The sequence below is a fragment of the Zeugodacus cucurbitae genome, chromosome 6 (genome assembly GCF_028554725.1).
Source record: "Zeugodacus cucurbitae isolate PBARC_wt_2022May chromosome 6, idZeuCucr1.2, whole genome shotgun sequence".
NCBI lineage: Eukaryota > Metazoa > Arthropoda > Insecta > Diptera > Tephritidae > Zeugodacus > Zeugodacus cucurbitae.
In genome coordinates this window covers 47,957,159-47,979,346 of record NC_071671.1, presented here as the reverse complement: position 1 = coordinate 47,979,346, position 22,188 = coordinate 47,957,159, and the positions used below count along the sequence as shown (strand labels likewise).

General features: G+C 32.7%; 2 protein-coding genes, 3 long non-coding RNA genes and 1 other non-coding gene across 11 annotated transcripts in view; 2 read left to right on the top strand and 4 right to left on the bottom strand.

The window, feature by feature from the left end:
• The first annotated feature begins 186 nt into the window (after positions 1-186).
• On the top strand, positions 187-9,141 carry LOC105216990 (uncharacterized). 6 transcript variants are annotated; one of them, XM_054234893.1, is made up of 3 exons: positions 263-420; positions 3,213-3,662; positions 8,893-9,141. In XM_054234893.1, the coding sequence occupies exons 2-3, from the start codon at positions 3,341-3,343 to the stop codon at positions 8,994-8,996; spliced, it is 426 nt and encodes a 141-aa protein (XP_054090868.1). In that variant the 5' UTR covers positions 263-420; positions 3,213-3,340; the 3' UTR covers positions 8,997-9,141. The 6 variants fall into 6 exon arrangements, with proteins under 6 accessions (XP_011190088.1, XP_054090868.1, XP_054090869.1 ...); XM_054234894.1 differs by lacking the exon at positions 263-420 and adding an exon at positions 1,474-1,662 and having other exon boundaries at positions 3,226-3,662; XM_011191783.3 differs by lacking the exon at positions 263-420 and adding an exon at positions 1,474-1,662.
• LOC114804542 (uncharacterized) lies at positions 229-1,174 on the bottom strand. The gene is made up of 2 exons (XR_003752701.2): positions 520-1,174; positions 229-443 (listed from the first exon to the last, which is right to left on the bottom strand). It is a non-coding gene; the product is annotated as an uncharacterized LOC114804542 (long non-coding RNA).
• On the bottom strand, positions 1,996-2,077 carry Trnas-cga (transfer RNA serine (anticodon CGA)). Its single transcript has one exon. It is a non-coding gene; the product is annotated as a tRNA-Ser (tRNA).
• On the bottom strand, positions 3,443-4,562 carry LOC128922839 (uncharacterized). The gene is made up of 2 exons (XR_008472024.1): positions 4,215-4,562; positions 3,443-4,118 (listed from the first exon to the last, which is right to left on the bottom strand). It is a non-coding gene; the product is annotated as an uncharacterized LOC128922839 (long non-coding RNA).
• LOC105216989 (zinc finger protein 845) overlaps positions 8,892-22,188 on the bottom strand; it is a 166,848-nt gene continuing 153,551 nt past the window's right edge. The window contains exons 5-16 of the mRNA XM_054234887.1: positions 12,672-12,930; positions 12,485-12,612; positions 12,238-12,407; positions 12,003-12,155; positions 11,787-11,930; positions 11,592-11,721; positions 11,368-11,535; positions 11,013-11,300; positions 10,725-10,950; positions 10,432-10,667; positions 10,175-10,359; positions 8,892-10,117 (exon numbers count right to left, since the gene is read on the bottom strand). Coding sequence (XP_054090862.1) covers positions 9,712-10,117; positions 10,175-10,359; positions 10,432-10,667; positions 10,725-10,950; positions 11,013-11,300; positions 11,368-11,535; positions 11,592-11,721; positions 11,787-11,930; positions 12,003-12,155; positions 12,238-12,407; positions 12,485-12,612; positions 12,672-12,777 — 2,340 coding nt within the window. The 5' untranslated portion in view covers positions 12,778-12,930 and the 3' untranslated portion in view covers positions 8,892-9,711. The remainder of the gene's footprint in view (positions 10,118-10,174; positions 10,360-10,431; positions 10,668-10,724; positions 10,951-11,012; positions 11,301-11,367; positions 11,536-11,591; positions 11,722-11,786; positions 11,931-12,002; positions 12,156-12,237; positions 12,408-12,484; positions 12,613-12,671; positions 12,931-22,188) is intronic.
• Positions 13,080-14,861, top strand: LOC114804540 (uncharacterized). The gene is made up of 3 exons (XR_003752698.2): positions 13,080-13,316; positions 13,654-13,943; positions 14,007-14,861. It is a non-coding gene; the product is annotated as an uncharacterized LOC114804540 (long non-coding RNA).

Genomic DNA, 22,188 nt, shown 5'->3' with positions numbered 1-22,188 from the left:
GGAAATAAATAAATTATGTATATTATACTTAAAAAAGAAAAAAATTTTAAAAACGTTATATACTTTCGTATAATAATATAAAAATAATAATATCGTTTGAATAACTAAATAAGTTATTCAGAATTTATTATCGATTATTAGTCGTCGTAATATCTTATTGTGAATATCATTTTAATGCATATTTGTTAGCCGTCATAAGATTGCATACTCCAATTTGATTTACTAACATTTCAACCAGACGAAGCTTTAGTAAAGCCGACTTTTTGTCTTCACATCTCAAATTTATTTATATACTTTATTTACTTTTAAAATTGATTGTGTAAAAAATGGTTGATTTAACTGGTTCATCATCACCATTCCAACAAAGCATTCCCAATTTGGCATTTTATGTACCGGCTGTTGTTGTATTTGGACTAGCTGGTAAGTGAGCGTTCGAATATTGTCTGAAATACCAATATATATTCCAGCACTAGTAAAAATGCATGCAATAATTAGTATTATCGTGTATCTAATACTTACTTGTTAAAAATCTGCCCCAATTCAATATGTTGCACCTGCTGTTACGCTATCAAAACAACAAAATATCGGTATGAATTGTATTTGCAGTGAAAACCGGTTGCTTTCTTTTTCCAGTTAAATTTTGCGGTCATTCACTTTTGCATAGATCCATAGGGCAGCAAGATTCTTTAGCTAAATGGAATGTTAGCTAACCAAACAATTAAAAAATAATATTATATTGGTTATACAAAATTTTGGAATTGGACATTTACGTGATGATCCCTTTAGTTTTGTTGAATATGTGTCACTTATATTGGTGGATGCATTTATAATCTTAATGCTTTATATTTTTTTGTCCTTTTTTAATTAAACTACTTAAAAAGCATCAAAATACCTTATAAAAGCATATATACTTATCTGTTAGACGTTCAAAAAGTCGTATTGCTCTTACACCACGTATTGTTTAGTGTCATATGTACGTCTATTTGAACAAAACATTTAAAATAATATTCGTGTACTTATTTTCTACATGGTTTGATAAGAGCATGCATGTTAAAATTTATGTATGTACAACCAAACACGAGTATATAAAATGTTCTAGCTGATAAAGTTGTGCCGGCAACTAGTTCTCTTGAGTCAAAAACATTGCGACGAATAACAAACACAAAAATACAGCTTTTCTAATCTTATCAAATTTCATTAGTATTTCTTTAGATACCTACATATGTGTACGTAGATATGTATGTGTATTTAATACATTAAAATAAATATTATTTATTGAAATATTTGTATAAGTTCTATGTATTCATACATATGTTAATTTAGTACGTATTAGTTAAAAATCATTTTGTTATTTTGCTGACCATCGCATAAGTGTTGGTGGTCAACTAAATGCTGACGTTGTCAAAAAGTCTGCACAAAAAATGAGAATTTATTTATATTTTTTAGTAGACTAGCATTGTATTTCTTTAGACTGCTCCAGTACCAACACCAACACACGTTGTTATTATTTATGATTTAAATATCTACAAAACACAGATATGCCAATACGGTGTGCTTCTATTGACCACATTACTTTTAAATAATATCAGTACCTTATTTAATGGACTACAACGTGGCTGCGAATCTGAAACGTTTAATTAATTTAAATCACATTTAAATAGTGTTAGTATATTTTAAAAAGATATTAAATAAATTTGTGTTTGTTTACAAATGTGATAATTGATGAGCAGTGGGTGATACATCAGTGGTGTTGAGTTCTGTAGAGAGGGTGTGAAAAGTATAAATCTGTTCACTTAGTTTATAATATGTTTGTACATATGACGTAGGCAACTTCCTTATTTGAATACGTGGATTTAAAGTATATGATTGATAAGCTTTTTAAAATCTAAATAAATTTATATATGTATAATTCCAGTAATTTCATATTTAAAGTAATCGTTAAACAAATAAATTTATTTTTCTTCAAAAAAAAAGAAAAATTAACGAAAATAATTCCGCAGCCGGTAGGATTCGAACCTACGCTCCCAGAGGGAATCTGATTTCGAGTCAGACGCCTTAACCACTCGGCCACGACTGCTTATTATGTTACTTTGCTTAAGTTGCCACTTCAATGTGGCTGACGTATTTAAATTTTATCTCTAGTGCATAATAATAGCTAGTGTGCAGGGATGCCAGATTCGACTACAAAGTTTAAGGCTTTAAATTGGGGTTTTTATTTTCCCGACAATTTTGCTCAAGTTATGGTGAATTATAAATTAGTTAAGTTATAAAAATTTAAAATATTAGTTATTATAGAGAGTTAAAATACATTTCATATTTCATGTCAATTATTTTGTTTCTTGTTTAAAGCATTTTTATATATAATTAACTATCTATTTAATATATTAAGAATTAAATTTGCCTTTATCCAATTCCACAATTATATGTTCGACTAAACAGTCATTCAGGAAACTATTGAGCATAGAACTCAAACAACAGCAAAATCTTAACTAAAACTCACTTTGTAAAGCAAGTACCTTTAGCTTTGTTTTCTCTTATTGGTAAACGTTTTGTTACTCTTGTTGTAATAAAATGTAAATTCACCGAAGAAAATCTGGTTCTTGAATCGTCATAAATCTTTAAACACTCGGATCGTATAAAGGATTCGGATATATTAGGATAAGGATTCGGATTATTCGGACAACCGACTGCCGTAGAATCGGATACGTTATGTTACGTTTAATCAAACCTCAAATCTTTGAATATGAGTATTTGAATCTCTTTTGAGAAGTGTTTTATTAGTTCTGCTGTATCTTTATGACTCGAATTATAATTCTAGTAGTCAGTATACCTAATTATGCTTTATTTTGTTTTATAAAAATATACTGGTTATGAGCCCCTTTTAATAATTATTTTTTACTCAGAGTATGAAGAAACAGACTTTTATTATTATTTGTTAATTCAATATTTAATCGTTAGCCAATTTATTAGAAAAAGGAAACCCAACCCACATAAATGTTTCATAAATATTAGCTTTAACAAACTTTGCTGCCAAAATCCATTAGATTTTTGTTATTGTCAAGTTCGTTTAAATTTTCCGCATTTGCATTCACCCCTCTCTGCAAGCATCCCACACCATTTGGTTGTTAAATTAAAACAATTAAATTATACTGCAACTATTGAATAATAATACATAAACATTTTCAAATAAAAAATATTGCAATTTGCATTAGTATTTCGTTAAAGCGTCAATTAAATTGTGAACAAGTGTTTTGCGTGCCAAACTGAACGAGTGAAATCAAAGAAACAAATAAACAAAACAAACACATTTGTCAGACAGCCAATTAGCGCGCTCACCACAATGGCCGAAGATCCAGTGAATCAACAACAATTTGCCGAAGATGTTGCAGCACTTGACGCTGGCTCTGGCGATCCCTATGGTAATCTCGGCGATCCTAATGGCGATTTTAAGATGCCCAGTGTGGATGAGGTTTGGAAGTTAATCGAACAAATGGACGGTATAAGCGATGAGGAGAAAGCCAATCTAAAGGAGAATCTTTATAATCCACAAGAAGGCAGCGCCGAGGATTTTATGCGTCGCTACGCACAACCTGGTCCCGTACACAGTTCTTGGGATTATGCCATATTCTTTGCAATGATTGCGATTATTGTGCTTCTATTTGGTAAGCAGCGAGGGGAAATGGTTTTAGAAGTGTTGAATTTATTTGTTAAACTGTTGGGAGCTAGATATGATGATGCGTGAATATGAGTATTTTAATGTTTCATTGATTTTTTAAACATAAGATTTTTTTAAGTTTACCGTTAAATCCTAACGGGTTACTTACACCACTGAAAAAGTTTATTCTAAAAATTATTAAAAAAAAAAATTTAAAACGTCCTAATTTCCTTACCTTTTAAGTAATTATGATTTTGGAAGTTCGTTGTTGATTTTGTAATGACAGAAAACATTTCTCAAATCAATTTGAGATATTCGGCTGAGTAGTTGACAGTCTCTAGTCAGCTAAAAATTCGCTTCCGTTACGTATACCATTCAGATTATGTGAACTGTCGTGGGAGCGGGGTCCATTGTTCTCTGACTGATATTTTTTGTTTGGAAAAATGTACTTTTACTTTGAAAACTGTTATATTTTTTTAAATGATAAAAATACCGAAACATTTATTAGGTTATCAATATATTGATAAAGAAACATCCGATAAAAGATATATTATCTAACCTCTGTTTGAACAGGGAGTGGAAGCTTTTAGAGCTGAAACTTTGTTGTATCCATTTGGATTCACATTTTTAGTGGCGACAAATGTGTATAAAGAAATTATTTGCTGAATACTTTACAAGCGATTACGACTTGAACTATCTACTATCCGTTATCTTTACCTATTGACAAGTTCGATAGGGGCTCTAGTATCTACATACTACAAGTATTTCTTAAATAAACAGTATTGACATAACAGTTTATGCTATCTCTGCTGACTGCAAGCACATGTGTAAACTGAAATTTTCTCAACAAATAATCAGGGTCTCAGCCGATAAGATTCGAGCGAGTACTGAACGCGTACAAAATAAATAGAGCAAAGCTAAAATAGAAAAACTCACACAACCACATACATACACATACATACATTTGGCCACACAAAGAACAAAAAGCTGAAAAAACGCTAGAGCGCCAACTTCCAAGCGGCTAGCTTTCGGCTACTTTTTGTTTTGTCACTTCCCCACCGCGTTTCGTAGAGTGCGCCTACCCAACCAAACCAAATCAAACAGACACGGCCGGCCGCTCGCGTGCTCCCAGTTTGCAAACGCGCATAGCGGACGACGGCGGTCGCTCCGCTGGTTGGGCACACATTTGTTGGCAGTTGAACGCCGTCACTTAACACATTCGTACAAAACAATTTCTCGTGTGCTTCTTCTAACGCTGCGCGTACATAGCTACAAGTACACAGGTAGACTCGAGGGACGCTTATGTTTGACGGCGATGGCAACCGGCGGCGGCGAACACCTGCACATAATCGATCAGCTGCAAAGCACCGTGCAAACGATCATTCACCGCATCGGTGGCGATAACAGCTATGCACAACGGTTGATGAATAAAATACGCGCACTGCAGGAGAAGGTCGAATCACTATCCGGGCAAGAGCGTGTGGAGTTTCTGCACATTGCGAAGGATACGCTGCGTAACACCATCGAGCATGCCGAGCAAAAGCTCATGCAATACACGAATTTCCAGCAGGTCTACAACTATTCCATTGTGGCGGCGTTGTTGTTTACGGTGCTCTTAGTGATTGGTGTGTTGAAGTTTGTTGTTTGATTTTTTTATTTTATTTTTTTTTATTATCATGCTTATGCGAATAGTTGCGCGAAATTTTCAAAAATTATTAGCACTATTTGCGTGTGTAGCGTTGAATATTGAATATTTGTGGTGCAAAGGTTAATATTTTTATTGCTTATATATGTAATGTGTGTGTGTACATTTATGATTGTACAAAGGCTTGGCTATATGCTGACAGTATTGTGAGCAGTACATATTTTGATCCGAATCTATTGATATCTATTGCAAATAAGAAAATATTTGCCGTGTCATTGTGCTGTCTCGATACTACTCAAGTGATTTATTCATAATTACAGTGAAAGTTGAATATTAATATTAAAGTTATAATTGTGAAGTCGCTTTAGCTACACGCTTAAAGAAAGAAATCTTTTTTAGTGCTCTTAAAAATTTTTCCAGTTGCCGCTCACTCCTCAGCCAGCTGTTCTTAGCACTAATTCAAAGAAGTGTTACAAAAGTTAGCCGAAATAATTATCATTTATTTTTTGGTTTGTTTTGTTTATGTTTTGACGTTACACGCATAACGTAGAACATTAAAAAAAAAAAAGTTGTCTAACGACTTTTATGAGTTACTTTCCGCTTCTTATCTCGATGTTTTGAAGTTTCTAATTTGTTGATTTGTTTGATGCTGTTAAACAGTACTCTGCAAACAATATAAAAAAGGTTTATCTAAATGATTATCTCTTATTTGATGTTGGTTTATTAGTGTTTGTTTTGGAATAACAATCAAATAATTTGTTTGAGCTTAATTAAGTTCAAATATTGTACATATGGTATATATGTATATATATTAATAATGCAGAGATTATGCCAGTTCCGTATACTTAAAAAAAATTACAATCTTAATATTATTTAAATTGAAAGCTGGACTTTACACCAGTCGCAAAAAGTGCGTGTTTTTTTAAGCTTTATGAGACACGACAAGTCAAAAGTCATTTCAGAGATACCATTAATAATAATATATAAGCCGTATTCAATTCAGAGACTCTCAACACTTCAAAAAATGTATAAGTGAAAGCAGCGACAAAGTTAAATTCTTTTTATTAATGTTTTGTAACGGATATTCTGGACATTCACTTGATTCGCGAAACAAAATATATTATTTTTTATGGAAATTTTCTAATTGATTCAATGAAAGTAGAAAGCCATAATTATAATTTGCTTGAGGGGAAATGTTTTCTAACAGTTATCTCTTTTTTCTAAATATTGAAGTATCCCGAAAACCCGGAAGCACCCTAGATAAAACCGAGACACTTCTAAGTTTTGTCGCTGTATACTGAGTAAAGCATTTACCTGATTATATATACACGGATATACATTCGCTTTCGTTCCGGTTATATGCATCTAACTGCCTATAATTCTGTGAAGAAAACTCGAATGTGTAAATTAGTTGGTCTTCGACGACTGTTTCATACTGTACAAATATAAACAATAAATTGATAACATGTTCACTAAAAAATTACCTGAATGATACAGATTTTGCGAAAATAATATTAGAGCGAAGTCAATTTGAAATTTAATCTGGTAATTTTAACTACTTTTACGGAATTTTCCGGTTTCTTTCGAAGAAAGAAAGATACATACTAAGTCAAAAATCAAATTTTAAAAGTAAAATTTGGAACAAAGTATCACACTAGGAACATAATAGGATGTATTTTTTTTTTTTGACATTTGGGTGTGCCCCAACCCCCTACTAAGTTTTTTGTACATATCTCGTAAACTACTAAAGCTATATCAACCAAACTCCTGATTCGTTTATTTTAGGAACTTCCTTATACAGTCTAAAAATGGAGGAAACAAATTATAACCACGCCTTCCCCCATACAAAGGATATGTTGAAAACTACTAAATATGATTTAATTTAGTAAGGAAAAACACCATAAACCTTAAATTTCATAGTAAAGATGACACAGAAGAGCTACACTAAAATTTTCATACAAAATTTAAAATTAGTGTGGCTCCGCCCACTTATGGGTCAAAAACCACACCTCTGAAACTACTCGACCGATTGCAATGAAATTTGGTACATATTAGTTTCTTGACACCCTGATGTTACCGATGTAAAATGGATTAATTCGATTTACAAATACGCTTTCTTCCCATATTCCCATATACAATTTTGAATTCCAACTGACTCGTTCACTTTAAAATATATAAGTCAACCTCCTGTAAAGATATTGAACAAAACTTTGCATAAATATTGTATTTCTAGTGTGCCATAGCTGGTATAAAAATCACACAAATCGGACTATAACTTTTAAAGGCCCCCGATATCAAAAATAGGGACCTAGAAGTTTGCGGATATTTTTTTATTGAAAATATCGGTAAAACTCTCAGGTATTCTACATAAATTCAAAGGAGATGTGTTCCTTTGAACAGTGAGCGTCTGGTCAATATTTCCTTAGCCCCTATATACCTCATATTCAGATTTTCAAACATCCGGTGGATTTTATACTGTATATATGGAAATATTCTATAGGGGTGAAAATTGAGAAAACCCATTAAATAGTGATTTTCCTAATGATGGTAGGCAATCCACCAAGCATGTTTCGACCTTAAAAAAAGTTTCTCATATCTTCCATTAGCCGTTTACAATCAATTTAAGACTTGGGGGGCTCGGAATGAAGCAAAGGTTACACATTACAAATACGTTGAGAAAATTGGTCCACTATCTAGCGAATAAAATACACAATGATAAATCGGCAACTCAGTGTTAGAATGAAAATATGTTCGTAGTAAATCTCTTGATGTCGTTCAAATTATTATTACTTTTCAACAAACATGCCTGTTTGGAAATTGGATTTTCACAAGAAGACTGAGAAATATCATTTATACCCGAGACACACATGTAGTAACAATACTATTGTTCGTACAAATACCAGATGTGTGTCACCAAATACTAGCACTTTACCATGTGAGCAATGTAGTATTTTGCTGGTAACAATATCAGCATTTTTTTTGTGGTATTTCACTAAACACAGCTAGAAATAGGTAAGAAACCTGGGAGAGAGCTTGTATACAAAAGCTTTTTAAAATATTTTGTCAAAATGACTTTTCAAAAATAAATAAATAAAATGGAAAATATAAAAAATTTTCACAAGTTTTTTTTCAAACACCAGGGTCATGTATCACCTTATTTTGATGGCCGTAGGCGGCGGGCTTTTAAGATACATTTCAACTACTTCTGTTTTTTGTGCAGAAAATACATATTTTTGCCATTTTTTTGTAATTGCTTTCTCCATTACACATATGTAAATATTTATTGTTTACATTTTTTTGAAATATCTGATGTCTGTGAAACAAAGTTGGTATTTAAGTTTACTTCAAATCGATGTGTGTCAATGTACGTAGTAAATACAATACCATAATACTTTTATCATGATATTGTTACTAGATGTGTGTCTCGGGTTTTAATTTAATTTAATTTTCCATACAATATGATATTCCCCATATAAATTAGGTTAGGTTATTTAGAAATAATATTTTTTTTATCTTATGTATTTAAAATTATTATATAAATCGTACTTAAAAACGGTTATTAATCTATCTTTTATGTATTCTTGTTTTGCAGCGCTCTTCGGCTACAAACTGTACAAGTCGCTGATGGAGAAGGAACTGAAGAAGAAGGAGAAATTGAAAACCAAACAAGCCAAAAAGTCAAAAAAGACAAATTAAAGTAGACAATTCAAATTTAATTCAAATATAATATTTACACAGAAACTACGAATATAAAACATTCTAAAGGGGAATACGCCAAGTTTTTTCTCCTTAAAAACACTGTTAATTAAATATTAAAATATTCAAATTTAAAGTAAAAAAACATGTAAAACGTGCAGTCAAATTGACGTGATTGCGCTCAATTAATTATTTGTAGTCTGAGAGTACTGTAACTTGTAGTGTGTGTGTGTTTTAACAAATTATAAATGCAATAACTATACAAATACATTATACAACGGCACAAAGGCATATGTACGTACAATATACATATATATAACTCGTACATAAATATTTATTTACAATTGTAGTTTGTTGTAGTTGTTGTTTTTTTTTTTACGAAGAAAGCAGAAAGATAAAAACCAAAACAAAAAAGCGGAGCATATTGTATAACTGCCGAGCAATTAAAGAAAAATAAATATGTACGTTGCAGCGTGAGAAATATGGACCGAGCTGATATTTATAATTTCAGCTAGACAAGAGTGCGTTGGCAGTAATGAAAAGCAGCGGAGACGTTGTAAATTCTAAATGCAGTTTATAGTCGTTTATTAAAACAATTTGCAATTAAAAAAAAAAAACAAGGAATTTACTATAAATGGTGTATACATACTATGTATGTATATATGTTATTAATATGCCAACCAAATCGTGACATACAAGGAACGCATAAAAATCTTCAACTTAACGAAATATCTGCTGTATCCATAGCCAGCAGTTGCTCATTTACACCACTAACGATTTGTTGCGCCTCATCATTCACCAAGAGCAACATATAGTTCTCTTCAGTATCGTGTGGCATATCTACAACATCAACAAAACTATTTGCTGCTGTCAACATTGTCTCCGCCGATTTGGTTTCAAGCATTGCACTATTTATAAGCGAATTTACTGCAGCCTGTGCATCACTTATATTTGCTTTTGCCTTTCTGCGTGTCCCCACGCTCCTCTTTGGTTGGCTCTTTTCAACGTTCTTTGGTTTCCGCTGATGCACGGAATGTTTGCTTTTGATGTGATTATTTAAGAGCGGTCGTGTGATAAATGCGGCATCACAGCCATCAATAATGGTGTCTGAACAGCGGAAACTGTGGAAGATAGTATAAAGTGGGAATCTATATGTATTAAAAACAAAAACAACTCACGGTTTATCGTTTTCATGCCGCTTGACGTGTAAGGTGAGCGTGTTTTTGCGGCCAAATGATTTATCACAGTGCGGACACTTAAACTCTAATTTTTTCAAATGCTTCGCTATGTGTATTTCCAAGGATTTCGCATATTTCGTTTTAAAATTGCATTCGCCACATTTGTAAACTGCATCTGGGTGCACCTGTCAATTAAAGAAATTTAAAACTGTCAAATTTTGGCACATTCACAATCACTGTCAATAAGTCTTATTTACATTCTCTTCATGCAGATCTCGCTGCGAACGATGATAGAATCCCTTATTACAATGCGCACAGAAATATCTGCTTTCAATCTCATGCACCACACGCATATGTATCTCTAAATTCTTTTTGCAATTGATCACTTTTTCGCAATTTGTACAAGGCGCCGGCACATGTGAATACTCTATGTGTTGCTGTAGCGTTTTCTCATCTTTATAGCCAGCAGCACAGTGTGGACAGTTAACATTTTCTGGAATTGTCACTCATTAATACTATAAATGTAAAAAAAAAAACAATTTGAACGCACTGTTATTATGCCTTCTGGCCACATGCACCGCCAATGACATTTTTGTCGGACACACTTTATCACAAAACTGACACGTTAATGCAGTCGATTTGCATTTTTCCATATGATTTTGCAATTCGTCCGCATTAGCTAGCTTCTGATTGCATTTGGTGCATGTATTGGATTTGTGTATGCGCGTTTTGTGTCGCTGCAGCGCAGCCCATTCGTTGTAGCACTCTTCACAATCCTATAAATATACACAAAGAGCATTTAAAATGGGAAACATTTTGTGAAATTTCTTTAACTCACGGCCACATCACAAATTAGCAGCCGCTTAAGCGGTAGATTTTCCAAGACATTTTTATAGTCTTTATGCTTGTACATATGCAGGCGCTTCAATTGCGCATTGTCGATCTCTTCATTGCAAATTGGACAGATGAATTTCTCATTTTTATGCACGCCCGTAGCGCGATGCTGGCTGAGCGACTGTTTATCCCTGAAATCTTGCGCACAGTAATGACAATGGTAAGCGGCTGTCAATATTTCTTCTTCAATTTCGCAATCAAAGCAGTCGGTGGTACAATCTGCGGTATGTTTCTATAATGTAAACAGGTTTTTAATGAAACTGTAAACTTTATAAAGGTTTCTTAATATCACTGCATGCCTTTAGTTTGTCACAATCACCTGCAAGCAAGCCACAATTGGTGCAAGTGTACACATGCACCTCGGTTTCGGTGTTATGCCACTTCAAGTGGTTTTGTAAAATGGAAAATGTTGGAAAGACTTTCGGACACAAGTCACATTTATACTCAATCGCGGTGTGTAAGTTATCCTAGTAGGAAAAAATTAAATTATTTAACAATTTTTATGCGTGCATTTTACACTAACCTTATGTTTTATTAATAGTTTTTTATTATGATACACTTTGCTGCATTCATCACATTTGTATTTTGGTTTTGATTTGTGCATATTTTCGTGTGCGCTGTAAGTCTCCAAATCAGCGAAAATGCGATCGCAGCTGTTGTAGAGAGCAAGTGAAAAATTTAAATAATCCTCATTGCAATGTAAACATTTCGTACTCACATTTTACATGCCAACTTATCCAGCGGCTCATGCTCATAATTTACATGAAGAAAAAATTCTTCAACATCGGCGAATTCAGTATTACATATCATACAAATTTTAGCACGCCGCTTAGCCAAATGAAATTGCAGGTGAAACAGGAATCTGCAATACACATTTCAAATAAGAAAAGTTATTGAGAGAAGCCTTTTATGTAAGACAAATTGAGATATTTACCTTTTATGCGAGACAAATTCTTCCTTACAATACTGGCAATACGGTTGTGTGCAGGCCTTTCGATTGATTTTACGATAGCACGAATGTTTATTAAGTTCATTGAAATTTGAGAAACGTAGATCACAAAAAGGACAGTTGCCATATATTTTAATGCTAAAAAAATTAGAAACACTTCCTTATTAAAATACTCAAATCAATTTTAATACATGCTATTATAAAAATACTTGCTGCTTACTTGTGCAAATCACTGTGTCTCAATACGAGGTGCCTGGCGAGTGCATCCTCATCCGAAATTAACACATCACAATCCCCTATTGTGCAAGTATACTCGTCGAATTCATTTTTATGAAACTGTTTGCAATGCTCCAGCAATTCCTGATACTCTCCAAACTGTTCAGAACAAATCTACACATATGGGAAGTAAATTATAATATTAAACATTAAAACAGAGGTCATACATTCGCGCCTCATATATGTTTTACCAAACATTCGCTGTTCCATTTGAATTCCAATGTGCTTAAGTTACTTATGATGGCTTGCTGCAAATATTCATTAGCGCTAATTGTGTGCTCATCGTTGCTATTAAATTCAGGCAGCAAATCAGGATCACCTGTTAATGTGGATAGCTTGTGAGTTGGATACACGTGTAATTGTTTTCTTTCGCCTTACCTTTCAGATTTGGAAATGCAAAGTTTGGTAACGATTCGTCATCGACATTTTCATCCTCAATTATTTCATCGAACATCGTATCTTCCTCACTATTTAATTCACTCATTATTTTATTTTCTTCGAACACCACTTTTATTTACAATATGTTTTTAGCTGCAACACTCACGTGCAAAAAAAACGCTGCATTGTGTAAACAGCTGATATTAATTGCTTTGCGCGACATCTGTTTGTGGTTATGTGGTAATAAACAGGGTGACAGCTGTACTAAAAAATATGTATGTTATTTAAATGCAAAAAAAAAATAAAAAAGGTAAAATAATAAAAATGGTAATAAATAAATTTAAAAATAAATAAAATTCAAATTTATAAATAAATTCAATAAAATTGAATACATTTTATGTCTCTAAATAATTTCAAATTTAAATTTGAAGAATGTGATAACACTCCTTATGAGAACAACTTCAAAATTTCAACTGACAAAACTGTTTGACATTTTTCTATGATTACAAACATCGCTTGTGTCATCTCCTACAATCATCAACAACAATTATGTATTTGCAAATTATTACACGTTTACCACGCTATTTAATTCAATCATAAATATTGCACGAGTTTCCCAAAGTTACAAATTTACGTGGTCCGCAGGTATCTATATTTGAATACAAAAAGAATAATTTTAATTTCTATAGCTGCTAACTCTCATACACCGCACATCTACAACAATTCGTCCATGGCTAACAAAATTATTGCACAAAACGAATGAACATACCGTTAAATGTCTACAATTGTTGCTAAATTATAGCTCTTGCAGCAAAACTACGTGCAGCAGTTCCCAAAATAGTGCAATATTGTTCGTGCAGCTACATAAACATTGTACCAAATATGAGTTGACAGTTGTCGGCAGCAATGTTTTGCCGCTTTCTGGAGCAGTGCAGCATTTTTTTTTAACTTTTTTCTGAAAACTGATTTTCCTACATTTCAGGCTCTGGGGAATTGTGCAGCACACCTCAATGGAAATAAAACACACAACAAAGCTGGAGCAAAAGGTGGATTTCACAATATTTTTCCAGACAGTCAATGGAAAATGGGGCCGCATTTCTTGAAGACAAATTTTAGTTTCTAGTCATAACTCCATATTCATGTTAATTGACAAAAGTGCAGCAGACAACAAAAAATTCAATTTAAAAGCAAATAATGTAAATCAATTCCAGTGAATTGTGCATAAAAAGTATGAAAAGAAGAAGAGCTTGCGACTAATACCTGTGTGTATGTGTATGTATAAAGCATGTATTTAGCATTGAAATTATTATTTTAATTTTGTTTTTATAATTTAAGCATTGTAGTAAAATACATTGCCGTTCAAGGTCAAATAATGCAGAGGGAATTTAGCAAAGACACAAACCGAATATTACATGACATTGAATAAGTGAAGATTGTCGAACAACAACAACTACTACTACACTTCTGCGCGCCTGGTAAAATGGCAGCTTAGTGAACACGTGAAATTGATTCTGTGAAACCGTTAGGAAAATTAGAGGAGGTAGCTGCATAAAAAGTGCTACAAGTACAAAACTAAAAAATACAAAGTTTGTGAAAAATAGTTTTATATTTAATGTTTGTATTCAAAGTGAAATGAAGATTACGCAGCTGTTAGTAATAATTTAATAAGTACGGGAGAAGTGAAAAAATTGTTACTTTCGTTATAGTTGTGAGAAATGCATTCATTAGTGGGCAATCCAAGAATAATCAATGTATTAAATTCAATGAAATTAAAACCATTACAACAACGCCGCAATATAATATTTTGTTTACTTTGTTCACATAAATTGCTCCGTGGCAAAACAAAAATAACAACGTATGCACACCAAAAACAAACATATCATGGACAGGAATCATTCAATGTGTTTTGTGCTATATAAAATTGGGCTGGGCGCCCTACTACTCTGCCTTGCTGTTTGTCTGGTAGAATTAAGATATATATGTGTATAGTTAACTTTACCTTTTTACTAATTTATTTATTGTATTTGCAGAATACATGCATACTTAGCAAGGCTACGACGCATCGGCTGAATGTGTCTGTCCATTAATATCGAAAAAGAATTTGTTTTAAAATATTAAAATTTAATCATATATTTTAGTTTTTTATTTAAAAAGTATTATATTTTTCCTAATTTTTATACAAAATTTAAAATTACCAATTTGCAAGAAACTGTGTGCAAATAAATTTAATAAAAAAATAAATAAACTTGTAAAAAAACATTGAAGACAATTTTTTTTTGCAGTACTGTGAATAATCTTTATACACCTTTGGCTCATCTACATATGTTTGTATGTATGTCACACAAAATTTATTTGTACGATCTACTCTATTTACTGATTGGCTGATAAAACACTTATTTACTTGTTGCAAATCAAGCAACAATTTATATTAGCAATGATATGAACCATTTGCATTTCTCCCATGCGATAATTTGGCTGGGCGACCTATTCGGCATTTCTGCGTGCCTGGTAGAATGTGAGTTTGTCGAATTTGCGATTTGCGATTTGCGCTTACTAAACACAGGGTGCACAGCGTGTTTTAATTTATCAAAGACACGAACCGTCTGCAAAATATTTAGTTGGGCGTACTGCTGGACGTTGCTGTTCACCTGGTAGAATGCGAGCTGGTTGATTTCGTGAATTTTTTTTTAATTTTTGCTGCGCAACAACAACAAATACTGCAAATGACGGCGTATGCGAGGGATAGTATATGCAGTAGTGTTTTTATTCGGTTTATGCTTTCAATTTAAATGAGTACAATACTTACCAACAAAAAATACTTTTTCGCTTCTAAAATACAGTTGATAAAAAAAAATCAAATTTTTATATAAAACTCACTATTGGGACCAATTTAAGAAAAAAATCGTGCAAAAAATAGAAAACGTGTAAAAAAGATCTAATTTTACATGAAATTCTATCTATTCGTACAGTGAGAATTTTCACTGTTGTTGTTGTTATAGACTTTTCTGGTATTATATTTATGTACATATTACTGTTAGAAGAAACAAACAACTATTCTGGGAATGGTAAAAAAATAATAATTTTCAAAGTTCCGTCATTAATCGCTGTGTCTTCTTTTTTCTTACTCTTAATACAGCTTCATTTATTTGTTTACGTATTGAAACTGTTGCAACCTTTTCACTGGCTTTCGAATCTATGATTTGTATTTTTTAGTTTAAACCTAATTTAGAATTTATTGACGAATGGAATTTTGATTTTATTGCAAAAAAGTATACAATTAAAATAAAAAATCCGTGTAAAAAAAATAAAACCGTGTAAAAATGGTAACTGGGAAGTGTTCAAAAACACCGTGTAAAATAAAACCGTGCAAAAAAAAAACCGTGTAAAAAGGAGATCAACTGTGAATGAACGCAAATGTATTTATTTAAAAAATATTATTTTTATTTTTATAATTTTTTTTGTATTCTCATCGTTGGTACATTATTTTTTATTTTTATTGGTAATAAAAGAGAACATATTTTAAAATATTTTATATACAAACATATGCATATTTATAAGTACAAATTATTGTTTTCTTCTTTTGTCAAGTAATAATTCCAGAGATATATTTACACTTTCTTAATGCAAATTATATAGTTATATGTATTATAAATAGCGAATTCATATGCAAAACAAATACAATTTAATAAAAGTAATTAATTTGCAATAAAACAAGAGAAATGAACTTGACAGCCGAGTGTACTGTGGAGTACGTATCCTGGCAATGAGTTAACATTTTTTTACACTTATTTATATAAAGTAATTTGCTATGAATTATTTAGATTCACAATTTAAAATGATCGAAATTTTTTTGTAACATTTTTGTTATTGTTACATTCAATAAATCAACAAAAAATATAAAATAATGGAATAACTTAAACATAGTTGTGGAAGTGAATAATCTAATGGGCAGTTGTTGTCATTTATAACTCATGGCATGGCGTATACGTAACATATATTTTTTATTTCACTTGTTTCCTATATTTACTAAAATTTCCAATAAACAAGTAAAATGAAGAGGATTTTAAGTAAAACCAAATCATATTACATCAAACGTGTGGAAACGTTGTTAGTCAATATTAATGCTTGTGTGGTCAATATTAAAATTAAATTTTGTCACAAAATGTGTTTTTTCCTCAAAACAATCGGTTTTAGCCAACCTGTTAATATGGCGTCACAGAAATCTATGTTATAGCTCGATAAAAATCTGCAAATGTTGAAAAAAAAATTCTATGCCTATCCCACGACAAATCTTTTTTGATTTTAAGGTGTCAAGGGGAATGCTGAGTTTTCGGAATTTTTAAATAGAAATTTCACAAAATACTGTTTAAATATGATTGTATATATTAAAAGCAAATGAAAAAATTCCCTACTTTTAAACCTCTGAACCTCATCTAACCCCTTAATCGAAACTTAGGCGTTAGGCATATTGAGAAATTATTATTTTTATAATCAATACAGTTTCGTGGGTTGGAGAATTATTGACTCCGCTGATTTACAATATCAATCTTGTAGAAACTGATGAACATATGAACGGAACGATAGAAATGCAGAAATGTATTCCTCTTCTGATAAATTTTACATGTTAAATGAGTTGAAAAGTCTCTGACCTGGCCGAAAGATATACTCACAAATAAAAAATCTCTTTCCTGGTCAAAGAGTACTCATCTTAAGTAGTAAATTATCGACTATGACATGTTTTCCAATTGTAATCGAGTTATTGGTCTTAAAGGGATGCTAACTCTGCTGCTTTTGCTTACAATGAAAAAAATTGAATTTCAAGTTTTGATGAAATATTGTTTTTTTTTTAAAGAAAATCGTTAAGGGAAAGTAGTGGATTGATAAATGTTAAGGGCGATTTGTTTAACCTATCAAATATGATAGGTTACCTTTCAAGAAGATCTTAAAAATGCAGAAAGGAAGGAAAATCAATGCTAAAATTCTTTAATTTTGTTGGGTGAACTTGAAATTGAGTGTGGTTATCATTGCCAAGTCAAAGGACATACATATAATACATGGAGTTTTATGTATGAAAAAGCAATAGAGATAGATGCAGTGTTTTTCTAATATAAATTATCGTTTCGGTTCATTCAGCTTGTGATTCGTAAGAGAAATTGAAGCAGTTGTGATATAAAATAGTCTACCGTATTCATCAGATTTGATCCCCAGTAACATTTTTATCTTTGATCGATGCAAAAGGTGAGACTTTGGAACATAGATTTCATTCAAATGAGAAGGTCAATATGGAACCGAACGTATATTTTTAAGGTTTTGAAGCATCATACTATTTATAAGTGGCATTGAAACGTTGGAGTAGCTCTACAATAAAAGTAATAAGTCGAGATGGAGACTATGGCGAAGAATAAATACCGTTCTTTCACTATTGGATCAAAGATTTTCAAGCTGTATAGTATACATATATTGTAAGTAGAAGTCTATATCAATCTCGATTTATTTTAAATATTACAAACAACCGTTAGATAAACGGAAATATTTTATACTGTGCAACAATGTTGCGATACTAAAAAAGTACTTGTATTGACCAATGAAATCAATTTAGCGTTTTGTATGTATTATAACTGTCTATAAGGCAAGCGACTAGTTCGAATTATGAATTACGATCGTTGATTGGCGGTGCAGATTATAAATTTAAAGTGCACTAACAGCGCCCATTTGAACAGCGCCAACAGTGAGGTTAATCTTGGGGACAATAAATTCTCAACTGTACAACAGCGACAAAATGCAAGAAAAACAAAAAAAGCGATTGCAAGCATGTTGCCATAAGCCTAAATGCAGCGTAGAAATAACTTGCAACACACAGATATACAACGGCACAGTGGCGGGCAACGGCACAGCATGCGGGTGTATACGAAACTATGGCTAAAGAGACACGTGCAACACCCGCAATATGCAAGACACACATACATATAGATATGTATGTATGCACACACCGCCAAGCGTCTGTTGCATGCCACAAGCGAAATGTTGTCGATGCGACTGAATTGTTGCTGACCGGTCAACTTGGTGAATTGGTGCATGCGGACATTTGGTCAGTTGGTCAACGCGGCGACAACAACAACAAATAGTTAGATAACAACAACAATGCAAGTAACAACAGCAACACTATTGACAACAACAAGAAAAGTAATAACAACAACAACGACATCGAACAATAAAAAAGTGCATTTGATTTTTTTGTTGTTGTTGTTTTTTTTTGTGTGTGGCATGAGATTTTCTACAGCAATTGCTGACTTTTTGTTTGAGTTCATTTCTCAAATGATTTTTGCTTCCATATTTTTTGCTTAGCCTCCATTGAGGAGTGTTTTGTTTTTGCTTTTGCTGATGCCATATTTATTCGCTTGGCCGTATATTATTTTGCAACAGCATGTTTAATACAAGAAAGTGACCACTTACAGTTTTCGATTACATAACAAGCGAGCTCTGACGTTTGCTATTTTCATACAAAGCTGCATAAGCGGCCGTTGTTGTTCTTGTCCATTACTTTCTATTCACTCATATTCGCTTTTTTACACACACCAATAGACATACAGACATACAAACAGATTTATTTATTTTTTTTTTTATGAGCATGTCCAGTTGGGGAGTAGGAACTGTTTAAACCATTGCTGACTCGTTGTTTGCCGCAATTCATGTCTTTATGTATCTACGAATGTATGTTTGTATGTGAAAATGCCGCTGCTGGTGACTTGGTGTTGCAAGCAATGCGATAAATAGCATTGCAAATTGACAATAATGACATAAAAGAGTTGCAACAATTATGGTCATTACTCGCCATTTACGTCTGTATCTATGACTGCACACATATTAAGTGCATACTTATATACATACATACATATCGACAATATATAAGTGAGTTTTTTGTGAGAATTGCTAAAGCAATGCAAAATCTTGTTTATTATTTTTTAATTAATATATTTTGTTACATAATGTATTAATGGAAGGAGTCGAATAAGTAGGTTAATAGTAGAGAGTCTTATGTATAGTCCCCTTGCTATTATCGACAACCTAAACAAAATTGGTTATTGATACTTGGAGGTCATTTTCAGAAGTAGAATTTATTTGAACAAAAACGCACTAATATCATGTTCAAAGAGTTAAAAGTGCTAAGACAATTATGTCGTAAATTGACTCATCGTAAAATAGTCAGTTAAAGAAAGTCAGACACGAAAAGTTAATAGCTTAATCTATACTAATATTATATAGATGAAGAGTTTGTTTGAACGCGCTAATCTCCGAAACTACTGGTTCGAATTGAATAATTCTTTTTGTGTTGGATAGTTTTACAGTAATTATAATGATGATGTATACAATGATGGACTAATCATGATTGAAGATAAAATTCATGAGATTTGCGACAAATCCCTAACTGATTATGGGCTTCCTACATCAAAAAGAAATTATTCGCTTTTGGACCCGTTGGAAGTAGCATTGCGAAAACCATATGATATAAATGAATTAAATGAGTATATTATTCAAAATCAACCAAGATTAGTTAATGACCAGGTGACAGCGTATAATGGTGTTCTGCAAAGTATTCGTTTCAATGAAGGAAGCATTTTTTTTGATGCTCCCGGTGGGACCGGCAAGACCTTCATTACTAATCTTATATTAGCAGAAGTAAGGTCTCAGGAACAGCTAGCCTTAGCAGTAGCGTCGTCAGGTATAGCTGCAATTTTATTAGCAGGTGGACGCACAGCTCATTCCACTTTTAAACTGCCCCTAACTGTTTCTTTAGAGAAAGATAGCGTGTGCTGTATACGTAAAAATGGACCTTTGGGAAAAGTTTTACAAGATGTCAGTTTAATAATCTGGGACGAATGTACCATGATCCATAGAGCTGACGTAGGAGCTCTAGACAGAACTCTTAGAGATCTTAGAAGCTATGATAAAATGGGTGGGATTACTGTTATGTTTGCTGGGGACTTTCGACAAACTTTACCCGTAATAGTAAGGGGAACTAGAGCAGACATTGTAAAGTCTTGCCTTAAAAGTTCTCCATTATGGAAGTTTGTAAATATTTTAAAATTATCGACAAATATGAGAGCCCATTTGGGGGGAGGTAGTATAACTTTCCCTTCAAAATTACTTTTAGTAGGAGACGGGAAAATACCTCATTTTCAAGATGAAATTGGAATTGACCGCGATTTAGGAGTGAGAGTATTAATAGTAGTAATAAGAGTATATTTAATATTAAAAGTTTACCCTGACATCAGCGAAATAGAAAATAAAGATCACGAATGGATGTGTCAAAGGGCAATATTGGCGGCGAGAAACAGTAGCGTGGACGAAATTAATGACATAATTTTAAATAAACTTGAAGGAGATATAGTTACTTGAAGATATATAGTTATCATCTATTGATAATGTAATGGATCAAGAAGATGTGGTCCATTACCCACAGGAGTTTCTAAATTCTTTGAGCCCAAGTGCCCTTCCTCCTCATTCCCTTAAGCTAAAACTAGGCGCCCCATAATTTTACTTAGAAATCTGAAACCACCTAATTTATGCAACGGGACCCGACTTCAAGTCAAATTTCATCGCAATAACGTGATTGTTGCAATCGTTTTGACTGGTCCAGCAGTTGGTCAAACAGTACTTATACCTCGCATCCCCATGATTCCAAATGATATACCTTTCAATTTTAATAGAATTAAATTTCCCCTTAAGCTACCTTACGCCGTTACAATTAATAAATCGCAGGGGGAAACATTTAAACACGTGGGGATCGATTTACGCAAAGATTGCTTTTCACATGGCCAATTATATGTCGCGTTGTCAAGATCAGGTTGCGGAGAAAATCAATATGTTCTTCTGCCACCAGGAAATAAAACAAAAAATATAATTTACGCAGAAGTTCTTTGATAACAGAAATTGACGCGGACGAAGATAAAGACGAAGCCCAAAATCACTATTCCACTCGGACGAAGTCGCGGGCACAGCTAGTTTATAATATAAAAATGAATTGCTAAATGTGTTGATGAGCGCATAACTCGAGAAAAGCTGCAACAATTTCGCTAATTCTTTTTTTACAATATTCCTTGAAGTACGAGTACAAGGATGGTTCTTACGGAGAGAAAAAAATGGCTGAAAAAGTCTAAAATCCACACAAAAGTTGAGAACGGGCACACCGATCTGGCTAATTTTAGTCTTGAAATATTCGAGCAAGGACAAGAAAGCTTTAGAAAGTAAGTAAATATAGAAAAATTGCGCGGAAGATTGCAATAAAAGAACTTTATATGAGTTGACAACAAAAATAAAAAAAAAATAGAAAAAAAGAATGTTGTCATGGTTGCTTTGTTAAGATATTGCTCTAATTATTTAATTGTATAAGGTTGTGCCGATAGCCCAAAACAATTTGTAACAAGTAAGGAAATGCTAAGTTCGGGTGCAACCCAACATTTGATACTCTCGCAATTGATATAATTTTATTAAGATAACACACAATACTGACCCATAT